This window comes from Podarcis bocagei, assembly GCF_964188305.1.
Source record: "Podarcis bocagei genome assembly, chromosome: 1".
Classification (NCBI taxonomy): Eukaryota; Metazoa; Chordata; class Lepidosauria; order Squamata; family Lacertidae; genus Podarcis; species Podarcis bocagei.
Genome location: NC_138125.1, coordinates 50,771,392 through 50,797,336, shown reverse-complemented (window position 1 = coordinate 50,797,336; position 25,945 = coordinate 50,771,392). Strand labels below are relative to the sequence as shown.

The 25,945-nt window shown below is 40.5% G+C and overlaps 1 protein-coding gene across 20 annotated transcripts in view; it reads left to right on the top strand.

Moving 5' to 3' along the window:
• GPHN (gephyrin) overlaps window positions 1–25,945 on the top strand; it is a 246,991-nt gene that overhangs the window by 27,792 nt on the left and 193,254 nt on the right. For 17 of the 20 annotated variants that reach the window (XM_081164322.1, XM_081164317.1, XM_081164304.1 and 14 more), the window contains exon 2: window positions 8,778–8,856. In XM_081164322.1, coding sequence (XP_081020448.1) covers window positions 8,778–8,856 — 79 coding nt within the window. Of the gene's footprint in view, window positions 1–8,777; window positions 8,857–9,241; window positions 9,320–25,945 lie in introns of all 20 variants that reach the window. The other 3 variants (XM_081164303.1, XM_081164319.1, XM_081164314.1) reach the window with 1 other exon arrangement.

Here is a 25,945-nt window from a genome sequence, read left to right as displayed (position 1 = left end):
TGTCAGACATTGTTACTTATTACATAATGTTTCCCAAGCTAAAATTTAACACATTTATCACATGTTCATTTTTCTATCTATGCAGGTTTACTTTGCTTCCTTCTTATATTCAATAAACTAAGGTCTGTGTGCTATTTCCTCATATTACAAGACTAAGCCTAGCATGGTAATAGCAAATCTTAGCTATTCAGCCACACCTGCTCTGCTTCAGTATTCTAAAAAACAGTCTAGCTCGTTCTTCATTCAGTAACTTCAAATTATGCAAAATATGACAGATTATGTAACTACAAATCTTTCACACATGTCTAAATAATTATGGATATGTTTTGTTAAATACATCTTGTTGTGTGGAGGGAGGGCTTATGCTTTTAATTAAACAATTAAGACTGTTAACATTTAAATCTAAATGATAGCTGTTAACTTGCCTTGATTAAAAAATATAAGCAAATTGGACAAAACTGAAACTTAGTTTGAAGTGGCTCCAATAGGAAATGTCACCACTTAGTAAGAGAACTCAATTGATTAAAACTGGGGATGAGTGGATGGTTTGTGTGTCACTATTATTCCAGGAGTTATTCTGCCTTATGCTTTTCTCTGTCTGAACTCTAGTTTAATTTGTTTTGAACACTTCTTTTTGGAATTAGTGCGTGTCCAGCAATTTTCAGGTGTTTCTTTCTTTACACTTACTGATGTGCATAAGTGTATATACATATTGATTAAGGCATTGGCCAGGAAGGTATCCTGATGAAGTTATGCACGTGCACATCAGTAACCAGTAAGAGTTATGAACTTTAAAATGTTTCAAATTACACCATGCCATGTATAGCAGCATGAACAAAGTCTGGTTAATGGTGGGTTGTTAATTCATTGGCGCTGTTCTGCAAGTGAGATAAGGTAACTTGGAGCCCCAAAATCAGAAGGGAAATTCAGATGGCAAATTGCCCAAGCAATCCTAAGTTTAAAATAAGACATCAATTGCAGGTTTCTTTAAGTCTAATAGATATTATAGTTTTTCCAATGACTCAACAGGGATTCAAAGAAAAATATAGGTATTTAATAGGGTAAAAGCACAACCTAACATTTGCCCATATAGCCTGTGGTTCTGAATGCTCAAGAATAAAATATATTTCTTTCTGAATACAGTAGTACAGGTCTGCAGCTTACAGAATAAGAAAAAAAAACTTTAAAGTAGGACTGTGTTGAACATTAGCACTTCGGATTTCATTTTTCTGTAGAATAAATACATGTTTTTCACCATCCCCATCAAAATGATTTTGAAGTGCCCAGACGAATTCTAAAGGGGCATGATAGGAGAAATTTCACAACCATGGCTTGGAATAAAGATACATTGTCACAAAATGCCTAAAAGGACAGACTTTGTAGTTACACAAACATAATTTCATACTGAGTAACAGTTTTTGAGTTTCCATTAGATGGCAGCAATTTCTTAAATCTTGCTTCTTCCACCTTGATGGGGTAGGTGTGGGGATGCCATTTGCATTTTCTACCTAAAATGTATTGAGTCATCTCTGCAGATGATACTATATAAACTTGTGGCAGAGAACAACACTTCTATAATCCAGATGTTTTGCTATTGGTAGTTTTGAAGCAATTAATCTTTTTTCTTTCTATATGTCTTGAGACTATTTTTGTACTCCTGGATTTTGTTAGACATCCAAGGCACACTGATAAATTATTTAACTTCAGGCTTCTCTCTTCATGGAAAGAACCAGTTGACTGATTTGTGCAGACATTGGCTAGAATCTAGTGGGAGGGGCCCCTTTGTAAAAGTCACTTCCATTTTCTTTGAGTTGGTAAGCTTGGCGTGTACATTTGGAATCATCAGCATACATGCTTGGAATAGGACATTAACGCAAGGAACTTTGAATTGAGTCCAATATGTCCACATTGTTAAAAATGTAAACAAGAGTAATGTGATGCAAGTTGTGGGGGATGTCTTAAATTTCACATATACACTTATGGGGTCATACAGTGAAGATGCTTACCTAGTGTGTGGCTGCACTGTTAGGAAAGGAATTGAAAATAAAACTTCCAATATCATAAAGAAGCTGGTCTTGTAAAGAAGCTGGTAAAATGCGGTCTTGACTATGCTACCACTCAGTGGATTTGTAACTGGCTGGCTGACCGAACCCAAAGGGTGCTCATCAATGGTTCCTCTTCATCCTGGAGAAGAGTGACTAGTGGGGTGCCACAGGGTTCTGTCTTGGGCCCGGTCTTATTCAACATCTTTATCAACGACTTGGATGATGGACTCAAGGGCATTCTGATCAAATTTGCAGATGACACCAAACTGGGAGGGGTGGCTAACACCCCAGAGGACAGGATCACACTTCAAAATGACCTTGACAGATTAGAGAACTGGGCCAAAACAAGCAAGATGAACTTTAACAGGGAGAAATGTAAAGTATTGCACTTGGGCAAAAAAAAAATGAGAGGCACAAATACAAGATGGGTGACACCTGGCTTGAGAGCAGTACATGTGAAAAGGATCTAGGAGTCTTGGTTGACCACAAATTTGACATGAGCCAACTGTGTGACGCAGCAGCTAAAAAAGCCAATGCAATTCTGGGCTGCATCAATAGGAGTATAGCATCTAGATCAAGGGAAGTAATAGTGCCACTGTATTCTGCTCTGGTCAGACCTCACCTGGAGTACTGTGTCCAGTTCTGGGCACCACAGTTCAAGAAGGACACTGACAAACTTGAACGTGTCCAGAGGAGGGCAACCAAAATAGTCAAAGGCCTGGAAACGATGCCTTATGAGGAACGGCTAAGGGAGCTGGGCATGTTTAGCCTGGCGAAGAGGAGGTTAAGGGGTGATATGATAGCCATGTTCAAATATATATAAGGATGTCGTATAGAGGAGGGAGAAAGGTTGTTTTCTGCTGCTCCAGAGAAGCGGACACAGAGCAATGGATCCAAACTACAAGAAAGAAGATTCCACCTAAACATTAGGAAGAACTTCCTGACAGTAAGAGCTGTTCGACAGTGGAATTTGCTGCCAAGGAGTGTGGTGGAGTCTCCTACTTTGGAGGTCTTTAAGCAGAGGCTTGACAACCATATGTCAGGAGTGCTCTGATGGTGTTTCCTGCTTGGCAGGGGGTTGGACTCGATGGCCCTTGTGGTCTATTCCAACTCTATGATTCTATGATTCTGTAATGGTGTTAAACAAAACTATGGTGCAGCTGTGTTTGGAATACTATGTATAATTCAGTTTGTCTCACTTTCAAAGGGATATTGTAGAGCAGGAAAAGGTTCAGAAAAGGGCAAACAACGTGATTAGTGGGATGGAAAAACTCCTCTATGCAGAAAGGCTGCAGCATTTGAGGCTTTTGAATTTGGAGAGAAGTCAAGTTAGAACTGACATGATAGAAGTGTATGGTATGTAGAAAGTTGATAGAGAATTCCCCTTCTCATAACTCTAGAACTTGGGGACATCCAATGAAGCTGAATGTGAAGATTCAGGATGGAGAAAAGAAAGTACTACTCTGTACCCTGAACTTCATGGTTTGCGAGAGCGACCAACTAGTTGCAAATATATATGTTGGGGGAGGGACTTGTAGAGGGTAGTGGGACTACTGCAAAGTTTATTGGAAGATATTAGCTACCCATTCTAGTCTAGGTTCAGGACTGGTTTTGGGATAGAATCATTCTTGGTTGCCCTGGTGTGTGACTTTTGTTGTGAGAGAAAGAGGGAAGTGTGACCTTGCTTCTTCTTCTCAATCTCTTTGAGGCTTTTTATACAAAGAGCTGTGGTATCCTTTTAGACTGACTCTGTGGGGTGGGCATTGTTTTACAGTGGTTCTGTTCCCATCCCCAGGGTCTGTTCCAGAGAGCATCATTGGGCGAGTGTTCTTTGACCCACTGGGTGTTACACTGTTGTGAGGTTCTGCAGGGCACTAATTTATTCCTAATGCTTTTTGACATCTATATGAAACTGCTGGGAGTGGTTATTAGGGGATTTGGAGTATGGTCTCATCACGCTGTTGATGACAATATAACTTAGTTCTCCATGAGGTATGACAGTGCAGGAACTAGTATGATGCTTGGGCACAGTGGTGGGCTGGATGATGGCCAATAATCTGAGTTTGAATCTTGATAAGGTAGAAGCTGTGTGAGTAAGTAATTACTGGGTCCAGGAAATAGGTCAGTCACCTGTTTTGGATGTGAGTGCACTTTATCTGAGCAGATACATAACCTGGGGTTGGGGGTACTCCCAGCTCTATCTCTGTCACTGGAGACCACGTGGCTTTGGTAGCTAATAGTAATTCCTGCCAGCTACTGCTAGTGTAGCAGCTTTGGCTGTTCCTAGATTTGGATACGTTAGCCTACAGTACTGTAGGTATTGGTAGCTGCCAGACTGGATTATTGCAGTGCACTCTGTGTTGGGAATCCTGGAAGCTATAGTAGCTCATGTAGAATGTTGTGGCAAGGCTGTTGAAGGTGGTGTGTTACACTTGCGCTGGCAAAGCTGGATTTGGCTGCCATTATTCTACTGGGCCAAGTTCAAAGTCTTTCTGCTGTGCAATGAAAGAGTGTGTTTGACTTCTTATTTTTTTCTGCAGTTTCAGCTGTCTATGCTGAATTGAATGATATGGTTTTTTGGGGGGTTGCAGAAGACAGCACCTAAAAGAAGGAAGTGGAAAACTGCTGTTCAATTAGTGGAACTCTGCTCATAGTTCCTAAGATCTGGGGCATCACCTTTCTAAGTTAAAGCTGCCTTTACTCTGTTTTTGTTTTCAGTCTAGTGCGCAAATAATGGCTATTATTATTCTTATTCTTCATTTGAATGTACTCAGTTTTGAGTCGTGCCTCCAACTCCAGCATGACTTATTGTGTATAGGAAAGCACAGTTGCATTCCAGCATAGCTGAGTTATGAATAAAATTAAGATTGAGGAACACCAAATAGGTTCAGTGGCCCTTGGTCACAGAAAATGTTGCAAGGCTTAAGAAATACATCATTAGAAACAGTTGTAATACACTGGGTCAATGATTACAAAAGATAAATGTCTCATTTCATTATGGTTAGAGAGTATGACACAGCCTGTGAAAAACAGAATCTCAATCTGCAGTTTCTTGTTTTCCCGACTGTGCTTAAAAACACTTTGGCTCTGATCCAGTTAGCCCTCTTATTCATATTTTTTTGTCCTGGTTTTGTGCACGTACAGCAGGACTAAAGTATTCCTGAGCAGCATTTCCCTATATTGAGTGCTTCTTCTGGCACCTTCCCACCCCAAAGGAGCTTCCTGTGCAGTATATTTTTTTATGGGGGTGTGCTACTTTGAGGGGGGGGAGAGAAAATAAAAGTAGTATTGCATACTGTTTGCTCTAATACTTCGCTTCAGGTTGGAGGAAGGGCAGGACATAAAAATCTTGAATGAATGAATATGTGTGTGTGTGGCTAACAAAGTGCTGGGGAATGGTGACCAGGTGATAATATGGAAACTATTAACAAGCACATACACCTAGCGGCTTATTTTGCTGCCTCCGTTGCATCCTTAAGTAGGATGCACTAGTAAGTTTTGGGTAAGGGGCTTGAGAGGGTGGTGGCAGTCAAGCTGCAGACTCTCCTGGAAAAAAACTGATTTCTGTGCAGATTCAGACCTGACTTTGAGACAGAATTGGTTTGATACTTGATTTGATATTTGTGTTCTACTTTTCAAACAAACAAATTATTCAAACAATTAATAGAATTCAGTGCAAACTGATAGTGATTTAAAATATCAGAAATGGCTACTGAGCACCAGCCTTGCTTCAGTTGGCATACACTCTCTGGGAAGCTGCTTTTACACCCAGTGCAGAAGCACATTTCCAGGAACAAGATTTTTCATAGTTTTCAGTACCCACGTCTTTTTACCCTCAAAGAAAGAAATCAATCCCTTCTATGCTCTTTTCAGTGTGGTGGGGCAACAGATTCCACAGAAGAGCCAAAATAGTCTATGAAATTGCATCCACCTCCTTTGTCATTCTCTCTGCTGCCTTCCACATGTTGGGAGCTGAGATTCTATAGTGGGATGCTTGCTCATGTACAACTCAGAATATTGATCTTCTAGGGTTTTAAATCGTGTAGGGAGCCTATGAGTAGAAATGCTCCACTCTGCAGAAGCTCAGCTATATATATAACACATGGAGTGGGTAGCAGGAGTGGCGATGTGACAGAAGGATACTAAAACCATCATTTTTAATAGAATGGAAAATATTGGAACAATGGTGAAATAATCCATAAACTTTGTTCTCTGAAATATATGGATGTCTGCATTTTTTTAAAATATTTTTTCACACAAATATTGCTTCCTACTGTGCCCAAAACTACTTTCTTCAGGAAACTGCCAGTGCTGATACACTTGCAAATTATTTGCCAATGATATTAACACCATGAACCACCAACAGAAAGTAAACACAGATTGAATGCTACTGGTAAATGTAATTTGAGATATGTATAGAAAAGTTATATGACATATCTCTGGGAGAACAAGATGCTGTAAAATGGTGAACTGAAAAAGTGAAAAGGTGCAACACATATTTTATGGGTGTACGCAAATATTACGTTGCATATTTTAAAATAATTTGTAGAAGAAAATTTCTCTGATCTTTAAATGAAAATCATTTTTCATGCATACCAGCTATGTATATTAATAATTGAAATGAGTCATTAATATAGTTTATCTTTATATATTGTATATGTGTGTGTGAAACTGTGCTTAGTTTTCTGCCTTTATCTATTACATGCGTTCATAATAGGGGAGCCTCTTTGGGTGATAGTATGATCTAGTATTCAATGGAACAAGAACATTACAGTGAAGTTCTCCTCTGGGCTGTTCTCAAGGGCATTAGGAAATGCTTGCTTTGCTTGATGTTTACACACTATAAGCTCACATCTACTTTAGGTGTTGAGTGTTAAAATAACATTCCATACACCATGAGACCTACAGGTCTAGCAAGTTAAATTGAAAATGCTGTAAACGTATTCCAAACTTGCAAATTGTTAAGGGAAAGCCTGCCTGTACACCCTACAATTGCTATTCTGTTCAGTCTCTTCCTTTAACTGCTGGAAAGAGCACTGCAGAACTGTCCTACCTGCTCCTCCTAGCTTTAAGGACCAGGGGGCAGCTGAAGCAGCACAAAAGAACTTTGATAATCTCAAAGGAACTTCACAGGCACCATTTGTTCTCAAATGCCAGCGTTGTCCTTGATGGAGTGATCTCAACCCTCCATCATGCAGACAACAACTTGTGTGAGTTTGGCTCTTCTTATAAGCTTCTGATGGCTCAGAGGCTTGGTTCATACAGAGGCATGGTCTTCCTTGTTCACTTTGTGAGGAAAATTTGATAGTTCAAGTAATCCTGGGAGGCGGGGTAGACTTCAATATGACTGCTACAGTTTAGCAGGATTTGAAAGTGCCAGAGCTTCAGATTTCAACCAGAATGTTGGTTTCTCCAAATGTCAACAGTAAGTCTATGAATAATGGAATCTGGGTATAGTACTTCAGCTGAGGCCTAGATGATGCTGAATAGAGAGGCTCTGTTGCATCCCCTTTTATACATACTAACCCTCAGTAATTCACTATAACAGTTATGTTTCCTTCAATTAAAATAGCCCATAAGGTAACCTCAGCTGGGGGCTGTACTTTGCTTCCTTAACACATAGACCAGGCATGGGCAACCTTGGCCCTCCAGATGTTTTGGGACTACAATTCCCACCATCCTTGACCACTGGTCCTGTTAGCTAGGGATGATGGGAGTTGTAGTCCCAAAAACATCTGGAGGGCCGAGTTTGCCCGTGGCTGACAGAGACTATAGCTCTTCCCGCCCCCCAACTTCCTGAACTTTGCATATACATTTTTTTTCTTTGTAATGAGTAATATGTTTATGCTTGGCTTTGAAACATTGAGATGTAAGAAACACAAAATGAAATTCAGCAATTATCTAGGTCATTTTGAATTTTAATCTTATACTCTGTGGGATTGGTAGTTTTGTCCCAGTTTTCTGTCATCAGCAAATTCTTTGTGGCCTGGGGTAAGAACAGGTGAAATTAAATGTTCTGGCAGCTGCTGGGGTTGGTAAAGACATAGCTACCTACCGAGACAGAATATTGGCTAAAAAGTAGGCAAAGCTAAGTCACCAGCAAACTAAAAAGCTCAACTCTATAGAGTCTATACCAGGGGTGGGGAACCTTTGGGCTTCCAGATGTTGGTCTCCCATCAGCTCCAGCCAACATCATCAATGGCCAGGGCTGATAGGAAATCTGGAGGGCCACAGGTTCTACACAAATGTGTGAAGGCCACTCCCAGCAATATTGTGGGATTTTTTTTTACTGTCATAGTTCTTTCTACCCCAAGTAACTTTTACCGTTAAAGTATGTTTTCCTGACTCGCTCCCCACCACTTTAGATCTAAACATGTTGGGCATGTACTTCTTTTCATGTCTCCGTCTGTGTTGTGTCTAGTTTGGTCCTCAAAGTGTCTTCTCCTGTTTTAATAGTTTGTTAGGGTTGTCTAACTGTTCAGAACCAAATAGGTTTGCAGTATTTTAATTCCTAGATGAGGCATTTTGTATTCTTGGTATTCAGTATCCTGATTTTGACATTGTGCTTTTTCAGTCAGCATTGTTTCATATTAATAATCTTTAGAATACAGTAAAATACTGAAGTCTTTTAGTAAAATTTTACCATAAGACCAACATCATTTAATTGATTTGAAGGTACTATACATGTGTAACATATTTTCATCTTTTGTATTTCTATTTCTCTTTTTTTAGTGAGTGACAGTTGCTTCAGGAACCTTGCAGAGGATCGTAGTGGGATAAACCTTAAAGACCTCGTCCAAGATCCTTCTTTGTAAGTATCTATCTCAATGTATGAATAATGGATTTCTAATTAAGCCACAAATTGATAACAGATCATCTGTAAAATAAATAAACACACAGAAAACCCAAACATTACCACCTCAATAGGTCAGGCCAGAGGGATGATTGTTTTCTCAACTAAGTCTTACAATACTCAGTTCCATGCTCAGTTTATAGGGAATAGGAAAATAAAATCTGATAACATGAACTTATTTTCCTCTCATGTTTAAAGAAGACTGCCACCCAGTCATTAATTTTCTATTGTACACTACAAGTGGAATTGCAACTGACTTTCCAAGCCATTAGGAGTATTGTGTGTTTTATATGTGTAAACCCCACTATTTCTATATTTTCATCCTGTAACGTTCCATCCCCAGCAATGGGTGTGACATAGCTGCTGTTGGTGGGACAGGAGAAGGTCCAGCTCACCTGAACAGCCAGTTGAAGTCCAGCAGGTATTCACTATAATTTTTGTGGTTGTTGCCATTTTATCACTATTTTTTTTTTATCTCGTGATTAATTAGCACTAAAACATTTTTCTGGCTACATTTTTTAAATGAAAAGTGTTGTAGTGTTACAATGTTAATTATATATATTAAAAAGGATTTTAAATTACCCTTTCTGGTCAGTGCCATTTTTAACCAAGTTTCTAAAATAGTGTTGAGCACACAGCATTACTGTTTTCTTAAAATAACTTCTGTTTACCACTATTTTAGCAATCTGGATAATAAGTGGTGTATTTTTTTATTCTGTAGCAAACTTTCAGTTTTTAAAAAGTTTAAACTAGAGAAAAAGATAACCACCTCAAAGGTTATATATTGAGCTGTGATATCTTCACTTCCCTGATACATCGCCTATGTGAAAGCCCACCATTTTTAAAAGACAGATTAGTACTATGCTACTTTTTTTTTAGAAAAAGAAATGGAACTTTTTGTGGTCTGAGAAAAGATGGAAGAATATTAGGGTATGTGCAGGACAATACAATGATTGGATGGCATTGTTTGGATGCCCCTCAAAAATGAGTGCATAAACCATGGCAATTAACTCTAAGGGCAGTAAAGGTAAAGGTAAAGGGACCCCTGACTGTTAGGTCCTGTCGCGGATGACTCTGGGGTTGCGGCTTCTGGCCAATCAGAGCAGCACACGGAAACGCCGTTTACCTTCCTGCCGGAGCGGTACCTATTTATCTACTTGCACTGCTAGGTTGGCAGGAGCAGGGACCGAGCAACAGGAGCTCACCCTCTCACGGGGATTCGAACCGCCGACCTTCTGATTGGCAAGTCCTAGGCTCTGTGGTTTAGATCACAATGCCACCCACGTCTCAAGGGCAGTATTCAACTGCATTTTTGTGCTAGTGCAAGGGTATTTCCCCCACTCCCCGTCCCCCATGCTATCACCCAATCTGGCCTGCAAGGTTGAGGGAAACCCAAAACAGATTTAGGAGGTGCACAGTGGGAGGAGTGGTGGACCATTCTGCTGTGTAAGGAGGGATTATTGTACTGATGGAATGATCTGCTTAGCGTTATCTTAAATACAACCCTAAATGTCTAGTGTGGAGGTACCTGAAGAAAAAAAGCACAAACACCTGATTTATAGGTTCTGCCTGCACTGGCACAATTAAGCTGAATATTTTTTCCCCTATAATTACCTTGAACCAGCAAACTTTGCCTAAAGTGTGAGGTTTAAACATTTTTATACAGCTCAGTAAGTGTTTGATTTTCATAACTTACTATAAAACTGTGCATTTACTTATCTTGCCTCTAACAAAGAGTAATGTTTGCTTTAATTAGCTTCTTATTAAAAAATATTTTTAGTGACTCACCAAATTTAACATTAAGTTGTTAGCAATTTCTTCCCAAGAAATTTGAGTTTCAAATGGGTGGGCTTGGAATTGTGGTGAGAGCCAAGTTTTGCCCCCATTTCACTAGGCAAAATGCACCTCAGCCATTGGCAGGATATGAAAAATAATATGCATTGATGGTTTTAATGAGGCTAATACAAACAAAACCACGCAGTTATTCAGCTATCCAAGTCTGAAACCTTATTAGGATACTAAAGGTCATAACCAGAGTTTCAATTTAGCACTGGAAACACATTGGAATTTAGGAAACCTGTTATAGCAGGAACATGTGGTGTTATTAAGGCACAGATAAAGAACCTAACTGGCACATTCTGCATCAATTTCAGTTTTCAAAGCATCTTGAAAGGCAGCCTCTTGTCAAGCATATTTCATTAATCAAATTGTGATGTGATTAAAGCATGTGTTGCCACAGCCAGATATGTCTCTTACAGAAACGAGCACAGCTGGTGCACCAGGCTAAGCCAAGCAAAAGCATACCTGGCAACATCCATCACTTGGTTTGTGGATTCAACTAGATCCAGGAACCACCTAGACCACAAACCTTGCTTAATTTCTCTGTATGTCTGTCTCCCTCCCATTCTCCTGTGGTATTTGAGGATGTGCTTGAAAACTGGTGGGAAAGGGTAGCTGATAATCAAGGGACTGGATTAGGCCTAGGAGGCAGCACCTGCTGGCCCCCACCCAGACTGATACTTTAAACAAGGCATTGCATAGCTAAAAGCCTGCTACTTTGAATGTTTCATTCCTATCTCACTGAGAGTCATATTTCATAATATTTCCAGTGGGGGTTTTTTGGCTTTGTTTTCATTTTTTAAAAAATCTACACTAGTTTTTTTCTATTAATTGACTAAGAAAGATTTTTTTCAGCTGTGCTTCTGTGACTTCAGAATTGTGGAAAAGCATATAAAAATAGCACAGAACATTTTAGTGCCCTCTGTGTGTCTCTTATTTTTTTTTCCTCTGAACAGATGGGGAGAGAGAGGGGAAAAAGAGTAGGAAAAATAATTTTAATTTCTAATAGGAGGCAAGCCAGGTCAAAGTGTCTATTGACATGGAGAAAATGCAAAAGAGTGCACACCATCTGTACCCAGTCATGAATATCTTAGTATCTTTTCATCTATAGAAAAACAGAAACCAAGCCTGTAAATGGGGAGTTCTAAGCCTAGAATTTATAGAATTTATAGAATGAGACTGAGATCTTACCTCAGAAATATTGTAATACCATTGGGCAGTCTTGATCCATCCTGTTTAGCCTTTCCAGCAGTCCTACAATACTACAAGTTCTACAGTTTTCATCTCCCCACTTACAGCCATAATCCAAGAAGAATATAGACACACTGAAAAATATGACAGTGAGTGACAAATAAAAATGATAAAAGTGGCTAGGGACCCTGGTGAAAACGAGTACTTATAGTCATTTACTTACTTACTTACTTACTTACTTACTTACTTACTTACTTAAAAACTATGCACTGCCATTAACACGTCTCAAGGCGGTAAAGATAAAGGGACCCCTGACCATTAGGTCCAGTCGTGGCCAACTCTGGGGTTGCGGCGCTCATCTCGCTTTATTGGCCGAGGGAGCCGGTGTACAGCTTCCGGGTCATGTGGCCAGCATGACTAAGCCGCTTCTGGCGAACCAGAGCAGCGCACGGAAACGCCATTTACCTTCCCGCCGGAGAGGTACCTATTTATCTACTTGCACTTTGACGTGCTTTCGAACTGCTAGGTTGGCAGGAGCACGGACCGAGCAACGGGAGCTCACCCCGTCGCGGGGATTCGAACCACCGACCTTCTGATCGGCAAGGCATTACACAACAATAAAATCAGTTCCATTAACATTTCACACATATACAATAAAACAGGAAACTAAATCACTGAGCAGATCTTATTTAAGGTCCAGTAAATGCTTGACTTATTCCTACTCTGAAAGTTTGGTAAACGTTAGGGCTTAACCAATAACTGAATGCAGCACATTCCCATGTATGTTTGCTTGGAAACAGGTCCTACTTTGCACAATGTATCTTAATTCTAGGTAAGTTTTCAACCTTAGATTATTCCAGCAGTCTGGAACTTCTGCCCTTTCAGCCACATTTGACCCACCAGGCATCTCCATTTGTCTCCAAAGCAATTTTGGGCAAAACACACTCATCTAGTTGTGGGTCAGTTAGAAAGATCTCTGATCTAAGCACCACCATGCCAAAATCAGAGATAACATCAGGTGGGGAGAAATGCTGTCTTTTAGTGTCAAAAGCAGTCAGAATTATAGAATCATAGAATTATAGAGTTGGAGGGGACTCTGAGGGTCATCTAGCCCAACCCCCTGCAATGAAGGAGCCTCAACTACAGCACCCATTAGTAGGGTAAAACTAACCTGTCTCTCAATGGTCTGAGGTCTGTCTCTGGTCTTATCGTTTTGGTAGTAAAGGTAAGAGAGCCAGTGTGGTGTAGTGGTTAGGAGCGGTGGACTTGTAATCTGGGGAACCGGGTTCACATCTCTGCTCCCCCACATGCAGCTGCTGGGTGACCTTGGGCTAGTCACACTTCTCTGAAGTCTCTCAGCCTCACAGGGTGTTTGTTGTGGGGGAGGAAGGGAAAGGAGAATGTTAGCCGCTTTGAGACTCCTTCGGGTAGTGATAAAGCGGGATATCAAATCCAAACTCTTCTTCTTCTTCTTAAAGGGACCCCTGACCATTAGGTCCAGTCGTGACCAACTCTGGGGTTGCGGCGCTCATCTCGCATTATTGGCCGAGGGCAGCCGGCATACAGCTTCTGGGTCATGTGGCCAGCATGACTAAGCCGCTTCTGGCGAACCAGAGCAGTGCATGGAAACGCCGTTTACCTTCCCGCTGGAGTGGTACCTATTTATCTACTTGCACTTTGACATGCTTTCGAACTGCTAGGTTGACAGGAGCAGGGTCCGAGCAACGGGAGCTCACCCCTTCGCAGGGATCCGAACCGCCGACCTACTGATCGGCAAGTCCTAGGCTCTGTGGTTTAGCTCACAGCGCCACCTGCATCCCTCAACTGAGGAATAAGCACGTGTTAATCAGGGAAGACAGCACTGAGCTGACAATGAGGCACTCTCTTCCCACAACTTATCCAATAGGCGTTCAACATCTTCAGTGGGCAGAAAAAAGGCTGAAATCCATCTTGGAAAGACATCTGAAGGGATAGCTTGACAAGCAACACCAGCAGATAGACAACATAGAGTGGGCAATGAATCAGGCCATCTTCTGTCAAGTAATGGATCTGAATGTTAATTTTTGTCTGCAATGCAAAGAGATGGGTAGAAAGATTAGGGAGGCAAGTAGCATTACAGTCATGCTGGCTGATAGTTACTCTGTATGCCTTTCCACCTCTACCACTTATCAGAACAATCATTCAGGGACCAAGAAGAGGACAAAGTCCTCACCAAGTCGTTGCGCCCCCCCCCCCCAGTGGTCTTTGTGATTGAGGATCCCTGACTACCTTTATCAAAGCCCACTCCTTTACCCTTAAATGCAACTATTTCACCTGATGCTTTGTTGATTTGCAGTGAAATGGTGCCCTCAGTCGATGTTCACTTTCCTTGTATCACGGAAGACCTTAATTATATGCTCTTCTTATACTTCAGTATATGGAAGGCCTTTTCTTGATTGCTGCATATAATGGAAGAAATCTCCTACTACAGTCTTAGTGTGTAATATCTTATATTTCTCCAGAAATATATCTGACCTCCAGCCTCTCACCTTCAGGCATAACTGGATGAACAGAAAATCACAACCTCTTAACTTTTAAAAATTCCATAGAGGCACATCTTTTTGATTTTGCCTCCACTAGGTCATTATGCCTCCTCATGTAGCCTGAGTGTTGTGCAGCGTACTCTTTTACAGTGTGCTTTCAAGCCCCTTAAGAACTGTCTCATTGAAATCGCTTCTTTGCTCACCTGGTAACTTGTAAGAAGAAGAAATTGCATTTTTTTTGATGTTTTCTGAGTTCTCAGATTCCTCATTAGTCACACACTAAGGTTGCTTCTAGAAAACCTGTTTGTTGAGAATTCATCCTGAGTTTTTTGTGTGGAGGTTAGATGGCACTTGCTATTAACTGAGCAATTTATTCTGATTTCTTTGTGTTGTTGTCTCAAGCAAGCATTATCATACACTTTCCAGTGGATTTCTCCACAAAAGACTGTTTTTTTGGTGGGGCAGGCAAGGTTATTTTGTGCAAAATCTCCAAATCAGCTGTAATTGCACAACCTGAGTTTGCCAGTGTGTGATTGTTGCTGTTTTTTTTAAATGGCATGGGATTCCTTCTGAAAGCACCCTAAACCACAAGAACAATTTTGCAACCTGTTTGTTTCCTGTCATCCTGCATTGCTTAAGCATTCCTATCTAAATCTAGATGATTAAAGAAATGCATTGCTTTGGTTTACAAATTTGCCTTTGTCAGAGTATTCTGGCTTTTTCCATTAAAGGAGCAGCTATATCTACCATCTTTGAGGAAAGGACCTCCATTCAAGAAATATTTGGATCTACAGATGAAGGGCGCTATACAAATTATATATATATCTATATATATCTATATATCTATACAGTGGTACCTCTGGAAACGAACGGGATCTGTTCTGGAGCCCTGTTCACATCCTGAAGCGAGCGCAACCCGGGGCGCGATTTGCCGCTTCCGCGCATGCACGTGACGTCATTTTGACTGTCTGCGCATGCGTGAGCAGCGAAACCTGGAAGTAACGCGTTCCATTACTTCCGGTTTGCTACGGAACACAACCCGAAAGCGCTCAACCTGAAGCAACTTCAACCCGAGGTATGACTGTATATATATCTATCTTGTTGAAGGCAAGTAAGAAATATGATAAATAATAATGTGGAGTACAGTTGAATAATTGGAAATTAAACCAATTCCTGCCAATTTATTCACTTACACCTTTTAACACAGAAATAGGTAAAATGTTGCAGCTTTCTTTTAAAAATTGGTGGCTATTTCTACTTTGATGGACCTTATTTTGGTTTGTTAATTCAGGAAGGTGTTAATTTCTTGGATAAAATACTTTTTGGTTTCATTGGCCTTCACTGGTTGACTCCTTTTGGGGAGTATTGGTCCTTTCAGGAGTGTGTGTGTGTGTGTGTGTGCGCGCGCATGCGTGTTAAATCTTACAAAAGGAGCTATCTCTCCCTATAATTATTTTTAATGTAAACTTCTTCAGGTTTTCCCTCAGTGTCAATTTAAACACACAATTATGGAATGAAATTGTGGGAGAGAGAAAATTAAACCCAGATTTTTTATTTATTTTTTACTTCTAAATCCAAGAGTTTGTAGCAGGAGACTACTTCTAGGAGGTTAACAGATTAGTCTCTGCATACATTGTCTTTTATACTGTAAAACAAAATGGTCAATTGTTTTCTTCTTTTTGTGTTTATATAATATGAAACCCTGTACCAAACAAATCATTAAAATAAGCACATGAGACAAAATGGACATAAATACATACTGAAATATTTGTTCAAAACACAGGAATGTAAGAAATAAAAGTCCAGGAATTTCTGTAAGGAAAATACACTTGAAGAATTCACATTTCCCCTGGCACCAGTAGTTCCTAGCTTTCAGCTTTAACATCAGTTCAGCTGTATTTAGAATCACCTTTAGTTGCAGCAAAAGTCCAAATAGCACTTATTTTGCAGTTCATTTTTCATGATGCCTTACTCGGTAATCTCAAATTGCCTTAGCCCTCTTACCTTACAATTTGAACTTCATTATTATTTTTACTTAACTCAATTTCAGAGAATTTCTGCTGTGAAAAACCTATAAAGTTTAGTTTCCTTTTTAAGGAAAAACCAACATCCATCACATATGGAAAGGTGGGGCATCTCTACTTCTACACTCATGCTATCAGTGAAATTTATCACCACTTCTGCAGGGGGGGACCTGCTTTGGATAATTCCCCAGTCTTTTGAAGCTGATTATGGGGCCACAGAGCCTTGTTGTTGTTTAGTCGTTTAGTCGTGTCCAACTCTTCGTGACCCCATGGACCAGAACACGCCAGGCACTCCTGTCTTCCACTGTTTCCTGCAGTTTGGTCAAACTCAAGTTGGTAGCTTCAAGAGCACTGTCCAACCATCTCGTCCTCTATCGTCCCCTTCTCCTTGTGCCCTCCATCTTTCCCCACATCAGGGTCTTTTCCAGGGAGTCTTCTCTTCTCATGAGGTGGCCAGAGTATTGGAGCCTCAGCTTCAGGATCTGTCCTTCCAGTGAGCACTCAGGGCTGATTTCCTTAAGAATGGATAGGTTTGGACTTCTTTTTGGCAATCAGTGCATAGGAAGTAGCCTTATTTAGCTTTCTCTTCTTGTCACACAGCTAAAAGAGCAAAAACATGAACATGTGGAATAGCTGCCTTACAACTACTCTATATTCCCTTTGTCACTTCTCCACAGTCTACAACCCACTGAAAAATGTGCATTTTTCAGATTCCTTCTTCACGTAGTCCTGGAAGATGCTGTAAATCAGGCTTCCTCAACCTCAGCCCTACAGATGTTTTGAGACTACAATTCCCATCATTCCTGACCACTGGTCCTGCTAGCTATGGATCATGGGAGTTGTAGGCCAAAAACATCTGGAGGGCCGAGGTTAAGGAAGCCTGCTGTAAATGATAGAAAGAAGGAATAAAATATGGGAATTGGAGTTGGTAGAGAGATGGTTAGTGGTGGTAGTTTATAGATGGTAGTGATAGGGGGCAAGATTTGCCTGATAGTTCACTCCTTGCTAAATGCTACACTGCAAGATAAGGTTTTGAAATCTTTTTATTAATTATGTTATTCAGAAAACCAAAACATTGGGAAGTCAGAATTGGAAAAAAATGTGATGTCCTTTGGCAGGTACTATAACTGTAGCTGGTTTGCAGAGGAAAGAGAAACTTCTCCAGCAAAATTTCATCAGCTTTGAAGAGTATCATTGTGAGTTTGGAAGCATACACATTTGGCAGCTTAAAATAAGAAGCATTACAGCTATGAAACACACCTTGACATTTATCCAGGATAGTAATATGCATGAATAAGCATTTCAAGTCAGGTGATAGGGCTTGGAGAAAAACCAAGTGAGGCTTTGATTGCCGCTGCAAGGGATAGCATTGCTTTTTGTGCTCTGAAAAAGATATTCAAGGTAAAAAACAGCCTACTGCCATTATGGTGATTTGCATTAAAGCCTATTAATAGTAACTCTGCTTTAAAATAGTGGGTTTTGAATGAATGTTTTTTATCTTTAGTTTGATGCTCTGTGGGCTTCCTATCCTTTTGTAACCTAGTTGTCTCTAGGTTTTCCATAGGGACCAAATACCAGTTTTTAAAGTAGCTTCACTGTGGTCTTTCATTGAGCTTGTTGTCTTAACACTTGCTTTTTCCTAAGTCACCAATTTTGTGCTGGGTAAATATGCTGGAATAAGATAGATAGAACATAAATTGGAATTAGGAAAATCAAGACGGTATATAAACATAGCCTTTATTTAATAATTACAAAAACTTATGGGGTGACCGTATTTGGAATACTATAAATATTTCTGGTCACTGCACTGCAAAAAGGATATTGTAGAGTTGGAAAAGGTTCTGAAAAGGTCAACCAAGATGTTCAAAGAGATGAAGCTACTCCTCTATGAGGAAAGGTTGCAGCGTTTGGGACATTTTAGTTCAGAGAAAAGGCAAATAAGAGGCAAAATGATAAAAGTTTATAAAGTTATGCATGATGTGAAGAAAGTGGACAGAGGAATTATTTTCTCCCTCTGTCATAACTGCAACGCATAGGCATCTAATGAAGCTGAATGTTGGAAGATTGAGGACAGATTTTTAAAAGTACTTATTCACATAAGGTAAAGGTAAAGGGACCCCTGACCATTAGGTCCAGTCATGGCCAACTCTGGGGTTGCGGCGCTCATCTCACTCTAAATAGGCCAAGGGAGCCGGCATACAGCTTCCGGGTCATGTGGCAGCATGACTAAGCCGCTTCTGGCGAACCAGAGCAGCGCACGGAAACGCCGTTTACCTTCCTGCCAGAGCAGTACCTATTTATCTACTTGCACTTTGACGTGCTTTCGAACTTCTAGGTTGGCAGGAGCAGGGACTGAATAACGGGAGCTCACCCCTTCGCAGGGATTTGAACCGCCGACCTTCTGATCGGCAAGTCCTAGGCTCTGTGGTTTACCCCACAGCGCCACCCGCATCCAATTATTCACATAACGCATAGTTAAATTATTGAACTTGCTCCCATTGGAAGCAGTGATGGCCACCACCCTGGATGGTTTTAAAAGAGGATTGGACAAATTAATGGAGAATAAGTCTACCAATGGCTACTCGCCACAATGGCTGTGCTCTTCCTCCACTATCGGATGCAGTAATGCCTCTGAATGTCAGTTGCTGGAAGCCTCAGGAGAGAAGGGTGCTCTTGTGCTCACGTCCTCCTTGTTGCTTTCCCACAGGCATCTGGGTGGCCATTGTGAAAACAGGGTGCTGAATTAGATGGGCCATTGGCTTGATCCAGCCAGCTCTTCCTATGTTCATATGACTGTTGATTCATGCACATGCTCCACAATCCAGTGACTATACACGGTGGCTGAGTTTCACACACTATCCATTCAAGTTGCAGCAATCACCACACAGTTAGTTGAATTAGAGGTTGTTTCCGTTTTGTAGTTTGTGTATACACACATTGTAGTTTACATATGCATAGTTGTCTTCATTGTTCAAGTAATGAAGTAAAGTTGCTGAACTGATATGCTTGATTGGAATAATGAAATAGAGTGTGGAATAGGGTCAGTAATGCAAAGTGTTATGAAAAGGTGTTATGTGTAGTGTTTATGAAAAAAAAACCAGAATAATTGATCTGGTTAGAGGAGGCAAATCACTCTTACAGAAATGTTTTTCTTGCCAAGTAGAGTAGGGTTTACTGAAGGAAGGGAGAAATAATTCTGCGATAATTCATTGATTGCTGTACTGCTACATATTTTTGTGCCCTTCCCAAAGGAGTACTTGCTTTGAAAATATCCATCCCTGTATAAAAAAGCACTGTCTTTAAGTTGAAGCAAGGAACATAATTTATTACCTAGTCCCCATTGTAATAAATAGCTGCACTTTAGGGAGTCATCAGCCCACCAACTGTATCTCAAAATGGCTTTTAAAAAGCATTCTTCTTTGTCTAAACAATGAGAGTTGGAATGTTTTATGGGGATTTTTTTTTCAAGTTCTGCATATTTCTCCCCTCATGAAGCTTCAGATCTTTATCATGTTTAATGAGCTGGCCGGTCAAGCATCTGATGCCCCAGTGGGAACTTTCAAAGTCACTGAGCACATTTTCCTTAAACCTAGCTGACATTCCTGTCTGTTGGATTTAATGTGTGACATCCATAGATAAATTACCAATCAGATGGAGCAGACAAAAATTGCTCCACCATGCTGTAAATATGCAAGCATTTTTTTTTTTTTTTGCACAATTTTAAGATTCTGTCCAGATTTGGAAGCAGTTTAAATGCTTTTTTAAATATATATTGAAACTAAGAATTAGAAACCCAGCTGCCCATTGCTATATTCTCAGATAAGTTCAACCTCACCGCAAAAAAAGGATATTGCAAAGCTGGAAAAGGTTTAGAAAAGGGCAACAAAAATGATCAAGGGAATAGAACAACTCCCCCTTTGAGGAAAAACTACAATATTTGTATCTTTTTTGTTTAGAGAAAAGGTGATGGGGGGCCAGGGAATGATAGATGTGTATAATATGCATGGGGCTGAGAATGAGAGTAGTTTTTCTCCCCCTCATAATACTAGATCCCAGGGCCATCCCATGAAGCTAAATGCTGGAAGATTCAATGCAAATACTTCCTCATAGACTATGGAATTCACCCTCACAAGACATAGTGGTTGCCTCAAAGTTTGATTGTTTTAAAAGGGGAGATTAGATAATTTCATGGAGGATAAGGACATGAATGACTACTTGCTATGATGGCTATTTACTATCTCCAGTATTAGAGGCAGAATGCCTCTGAATGGTATCTCTGAAGGCCACTTGCTGGGAATCACAAGTACAGTGGTACCTCGGGTTACATACGCTTCAGGTTACATACGCTTCAGTTTACAGACTCCGCTAACCCAGAAGTAGTGCTTCAGGTTAAGAACTTTGCTTCAGGATGAGAACAGAAATCGTGCTCCGGTGGCGCGGCAGCAGCAGGAGGCCCCATTAGCTAAAGTGGTGCTCCAGGTTAAGAACCCAAGAAATTTCTCAACTCTTTCTCCTAGTCCAAAACCCACCAACTGTTTTAACAAACAAATCCTGAACATTCTGTCTTCCTGTGTACTCTCCCTCCCCTCCCGTAACATTCAATCTTTTAAACAATTCTTTCCTCCGTCCAGTCACACTGCAGAGTGCAGCTGACTAGAAGGGTAATCAGCTACAGGGAAGGCTTGAGGGCTGGCAGGAATCCAACTGTGAGCAATCTTAAATAAGGATTTACCTTATGTCCAGTGTCACATTTGGGGAGTAATGTAGAATGCACCAAGCACTTGATGACCCAGAAAATGATTTTGAGGGCTAGAACTGTGGGTGGCTTTCCCAATGTTTCACAGTTAACTCAATGATTTCTGTGAACAGAAGGCTTCAAATTCACAATCATGTGGGAAACATTGAAATATGGAGTCTGTGCTCATGGGCTTGAGCACTAAAGCCCTGTAAATGGAACCTACAATAAAGGTTGCAGAAATGAAAGGGACTTCGGTATCTAGACCAGGAATGTAAAAACCAGGCAGCAAAGTTTCTTAAAGAAAAAGTTTTTTTATTTGGATTTTGTCAGACAAAAAGCAAATGTGGGTGCATTTAGGAAAATGAGAAAAATGCCCACCCCTCCTTAGGGGCAGCTAACTTATATACCTTTTTGCAAAGCACAGTTCAGCCCCTTGGCATCCCTTTAGCCAATGATTGACAATTTCCTATGGTCTTTGATGCATATTCATTAAAGCTCAACCAATCAGATTGGTGGCTGCCGTGTTTGGTTCCAAGCTTGCCCTATCCACTAGATGGCACCAGAAGCTTATAAACTGCTTAACCTATTTACTAGTTCCAGGAAATACCCCTGAACCCCTGCTTCCTAGAAATGTGCCGAAGCGAGTCGTGTGGTTTAGCACCTTCTCACTTAAGAGTTATATCTGGAGCCCGGTGGTCAGCAAACATCCTGCTACTTGCCTTTGTCAGGGGTCGTTTCTCAGAAATGGCTTAACCTCAGGTGCAAGCTACCCTAACCACATCCTTGCAAGCTAGCTGCACCTGCAAAATATCCTAACCACAAGCTTGCATGCTTGCTGCCTCTGCAAAAGGTGGCAAAGTGGCAAACAGGAGAAAGAGAAATAGTCTTTAGCTTTCTAAAATGGCTTTATGCTTTTAGCTTTTAGATGGCTCTATAATATGGCTTCAGAGGTTCTTAGCCTGGCTCTGGTCTGGCTCTCCATTGGTCATCCTGACCTTCACCCCTTCAGTATATCCTCACTACCTGGGAATTCAGAGTACCCAACAGCCGTGCTTTCTTCCAGGATACACCATTACAGCCATCCCAGTGCCTTCTCCTTCCCCCCTCCTCCCACAACAGTTAGTCAACATCTCATGGTTACTGAATGTGCTTAGTCTTTGTTGCGGGGCTATCTGCTCCATATTTATATTTATATTTATTATTTTAATAAAAAATAAGAGAGCGAGAGGCTAATGCTATAAAGTTGCTAAGAGGTGAAAATTGAGCTGGGGAAGTCCAGTTTTGAAATCCTAAATTTGCATGTTTTGATCAAAGAAAGTAGATTAGAACGGCATTATAGCTAGTTTTGGTTATGAGTAGGTCCTTTGCTGTGACACATGTGATTGTAGTGCATTGCTTGGAGGGCACCCAATATGAGCATGGACATTTTCTTCCAATAAATTTACTTTGTTCAATTCTTTAAAACTGTCAGCTAATAAACCTTCTATGTGAATATGATGGATGACAGTAATGAAATAGGGTTTTCCTTTTTGTACACGCCCCCCCTTAAAAAAGAGAGTGTTGGTGAACTTCCTGTCACAGCCTAGTCTGCCCAGCTCCTTGAAGAATTTCTAAGCTTTTTGCCCAGGATCTTTCCCTTTAGTCCATCTGCAGGAAAAAGTAAAAAGAGAAGCTCTAGATTTATGTTCCCAAAACCCAATGGATATAGAACCTAACAAAACCTTGTGAAATATCCTTAAGACACATGTGGTGAAAATTCCAATGAGAAATTCAAAAGAATTGCCTTTTAAAACCAAGGAAGCCAAATGTCAAAATATAAATAATTTTGTTGGAAAGGGAAAGAAGGAAAAAGCAAAGGTGACAGTCACATACATATACTGTATACACTTATGCATGGAAATAAAATCAGTAAAATCAGTCTAATTTAGCTATATGTTGTACGTTTCCTGATTGAACAGAATCTCAGAGGACAAAGCATGTGCATAGTTTGCTGTACTAAATGGGTTTCTGAGAAAGAGCATACTTGAATTCCTGATCATCCAACTGTTCATGGATTAAAAAAACTTGGGCTCAGTAATCTATGCTCTGATAACATCCTGCAGAGAGATTACTGTTACACATTCTACATGGTGCTGCCCTTGAAGAAGGGGAACTGCAGCCAATACAGAATATTGCAACTCGGTTGCTTTTGGGAAACAAGGAAAAATCATGTCACTCCAATTCCTAAAGTACTGCCCTGGCTGCCTCTCAGTTACTGGGCCTGATTCAAGGTTTTGTTACAAGTATATAAAGCCCTAAACAACTTACAGCCTAAGTACCTGATAGAACATCTTGCCCAATATCCTTCCATCTGCTGTCAATGATCAACAGGAGAGATAGGCTGTTATAGTCAAGAAGTTATGTTAGTGCAACTGGGTTTCTCCCCCGTCTTCTCCTGCTCAGGATGGGGCTGGGAGAGGGTTGATCCTTCCATCTGGCAAACTGAAAAACTTGCATTGACAGAACAATTGCAATAGCACTATATTGAATTCCCCATTGTGTTATTTTGTTCTTGATTGGTTTTATTTTGTACTGTAAGTGCTTTATGCAGTTTTATATTGTTAGCCACCCTGGGTTCCTTGTGAAGAAAGGGTGGCACATGAAGTAAATAAATAAATATGTTTCTAAGAAGGCAAGGATTGGGGATAAAGTCTCACTTGCGGGAGCTTGTGGCTAGATAAACAGGCTTCTTTCTTAAGACAGCATGCCATTTTGTCCAGTAGAGAAGAAATCTTCATTTTTGATGTTGGTAGTCTAGGTGGCCAATGAGACTTTTACTTAGAGGACAAATCCACCTCCCTAATGCTCAGAACTTAGATTATGAAAGTCCTTGTCAATTCCAATTAGAGGGGCCATGTGTAAAGAGCTTAACTCCTGGATGTTCGTTCAGAGACAAAACTCTGGATATCTGTCTACCTATTACAGTGAACTACGAATAATGTGGGTTGGTGGAATGATTTTTATTATTTTTTGGTTGATGTTGAAGGCAGGAAAACGGTTATATGGCCACAGTCTTAAAATGGAAATCATAGTTTTAAGATTATGACTACATGTATGGTTTCAACATCAGCTAAAAATATTTTCTTCTCCCCCTGCATTGCTCTGTTATTTATATATTCATTTATATACTGCTTAATTATAAGTCTCCAATCAGTTTATCAGCTAGCCAACAAGGTTCTGGAGAACTTGGAAGATTGCTCACTATATTGTGATATTTTGATTGGCCTAAGGTAAAGGTAAAGGGACCCCTGACTATTAGGTCCAGTCGTGGCCGACTCTGGGGTTGCGGCACTCATCTCGCTTTATTGGCCGAGGGAGCTGGAGTACAGCTTCCGGGTCATGTGGCCAGCATGACTAAGCCGCTTCTGGGGAACCAGAGCAGTGCACGGAAACGCCATTTACCTTCCCACCGGAGCGGTACCTATTTATCTACTTGTACTTTGACGTGCTTTCGAACTGCTAGGTTGGCAGGAGCAGGGACTGAACAACGGGAGCTCACCCCGTCGCGGGGATTCGAACCGCCGACCTTCTGATCGGCAAGTCCTAGGCTCCGTGGTTTAACCCACAGCGCCACCCGCATCCCCTTGGTTGGCCTAGTATTGACCTAAAATGGATTTTGGAATTTTCTTGTGGGCCAACACCATTTTTTTTACAGGGAATAAAAAATCCCAGCCACTCTAGGTTGTACTTTTGACGTACATTGGAATAAAGTGGTTTCTAATAGTAAAATAGGATAATTTTTCCAAATAGGATCATAATAGATTTACCCAATATGAATCCTGCCCACCCAAAGAATTGTGTACTGCTTGAAATACTGCCTCTTGCTTGGGGAAAAATGCATGCAGGCAATTCCCTTGCTTAAAATTGCGTAAGCATATATTGGGTGTGTTTATACCCGGAATATCCCTTATGGGGAACAAGATTGCTGTGCTCTGCCTCCAAACTGCTTTGGACATCCATGTGTGACTATATTTTAAACTAGCTATTTAAAATAGATGATTGACTACTGAATTGTTAGTGGGATCTTGCTACTGACATAATGCATATTGAAATATATTTGGGCTTATTGTAGTCATGCACATACTACTTTGACCCATATATGGATATTTAGTGTTGTCAGAGCACACCAGTTAGGTGAAGTAGAAAGGAGTACCCCCACTGCCGCCCCAATATGTAGGGTCAAGATCAGGAAGAATATTGTCTCAGCTTGACCATATTGTTGCTCAGCTCAAGTTATGAGTGAAAGAACTTTCCTGGCCACTGGCCGTGCTGGGGCTGAATACAGTTTATCTAGCAACATTTGGAGGGCCACAGGATCTCCACATCTCCTCTTGAAAGAACTAAGGTCTTTAAGTTTATTGTAATGATTTTATATATATAATCAAACAAAATGTTGCATGCACAGGGTTAACTGAACTAAAACAACTGATCTCCAAAGTGTGCTGGTGATGTGTGGGGGAAACATCAAGGTTCATCAAGGTAGTAGGTGGTGGTCTGGATCACCACAAATGCACTTTAGCCTATATGTCTGCTGTTGTTGAAAAGCAAACATTATTCTAAACTGTGGATTGGAATAAATTCTAATTTGATTTATTTTTATTCACATCTCTTAGTATAATCAAGATTATATATACATAATATTTAAGTCTGCGAATATGTATACACTGTATAAAGTATATGATAAGTATAATAAA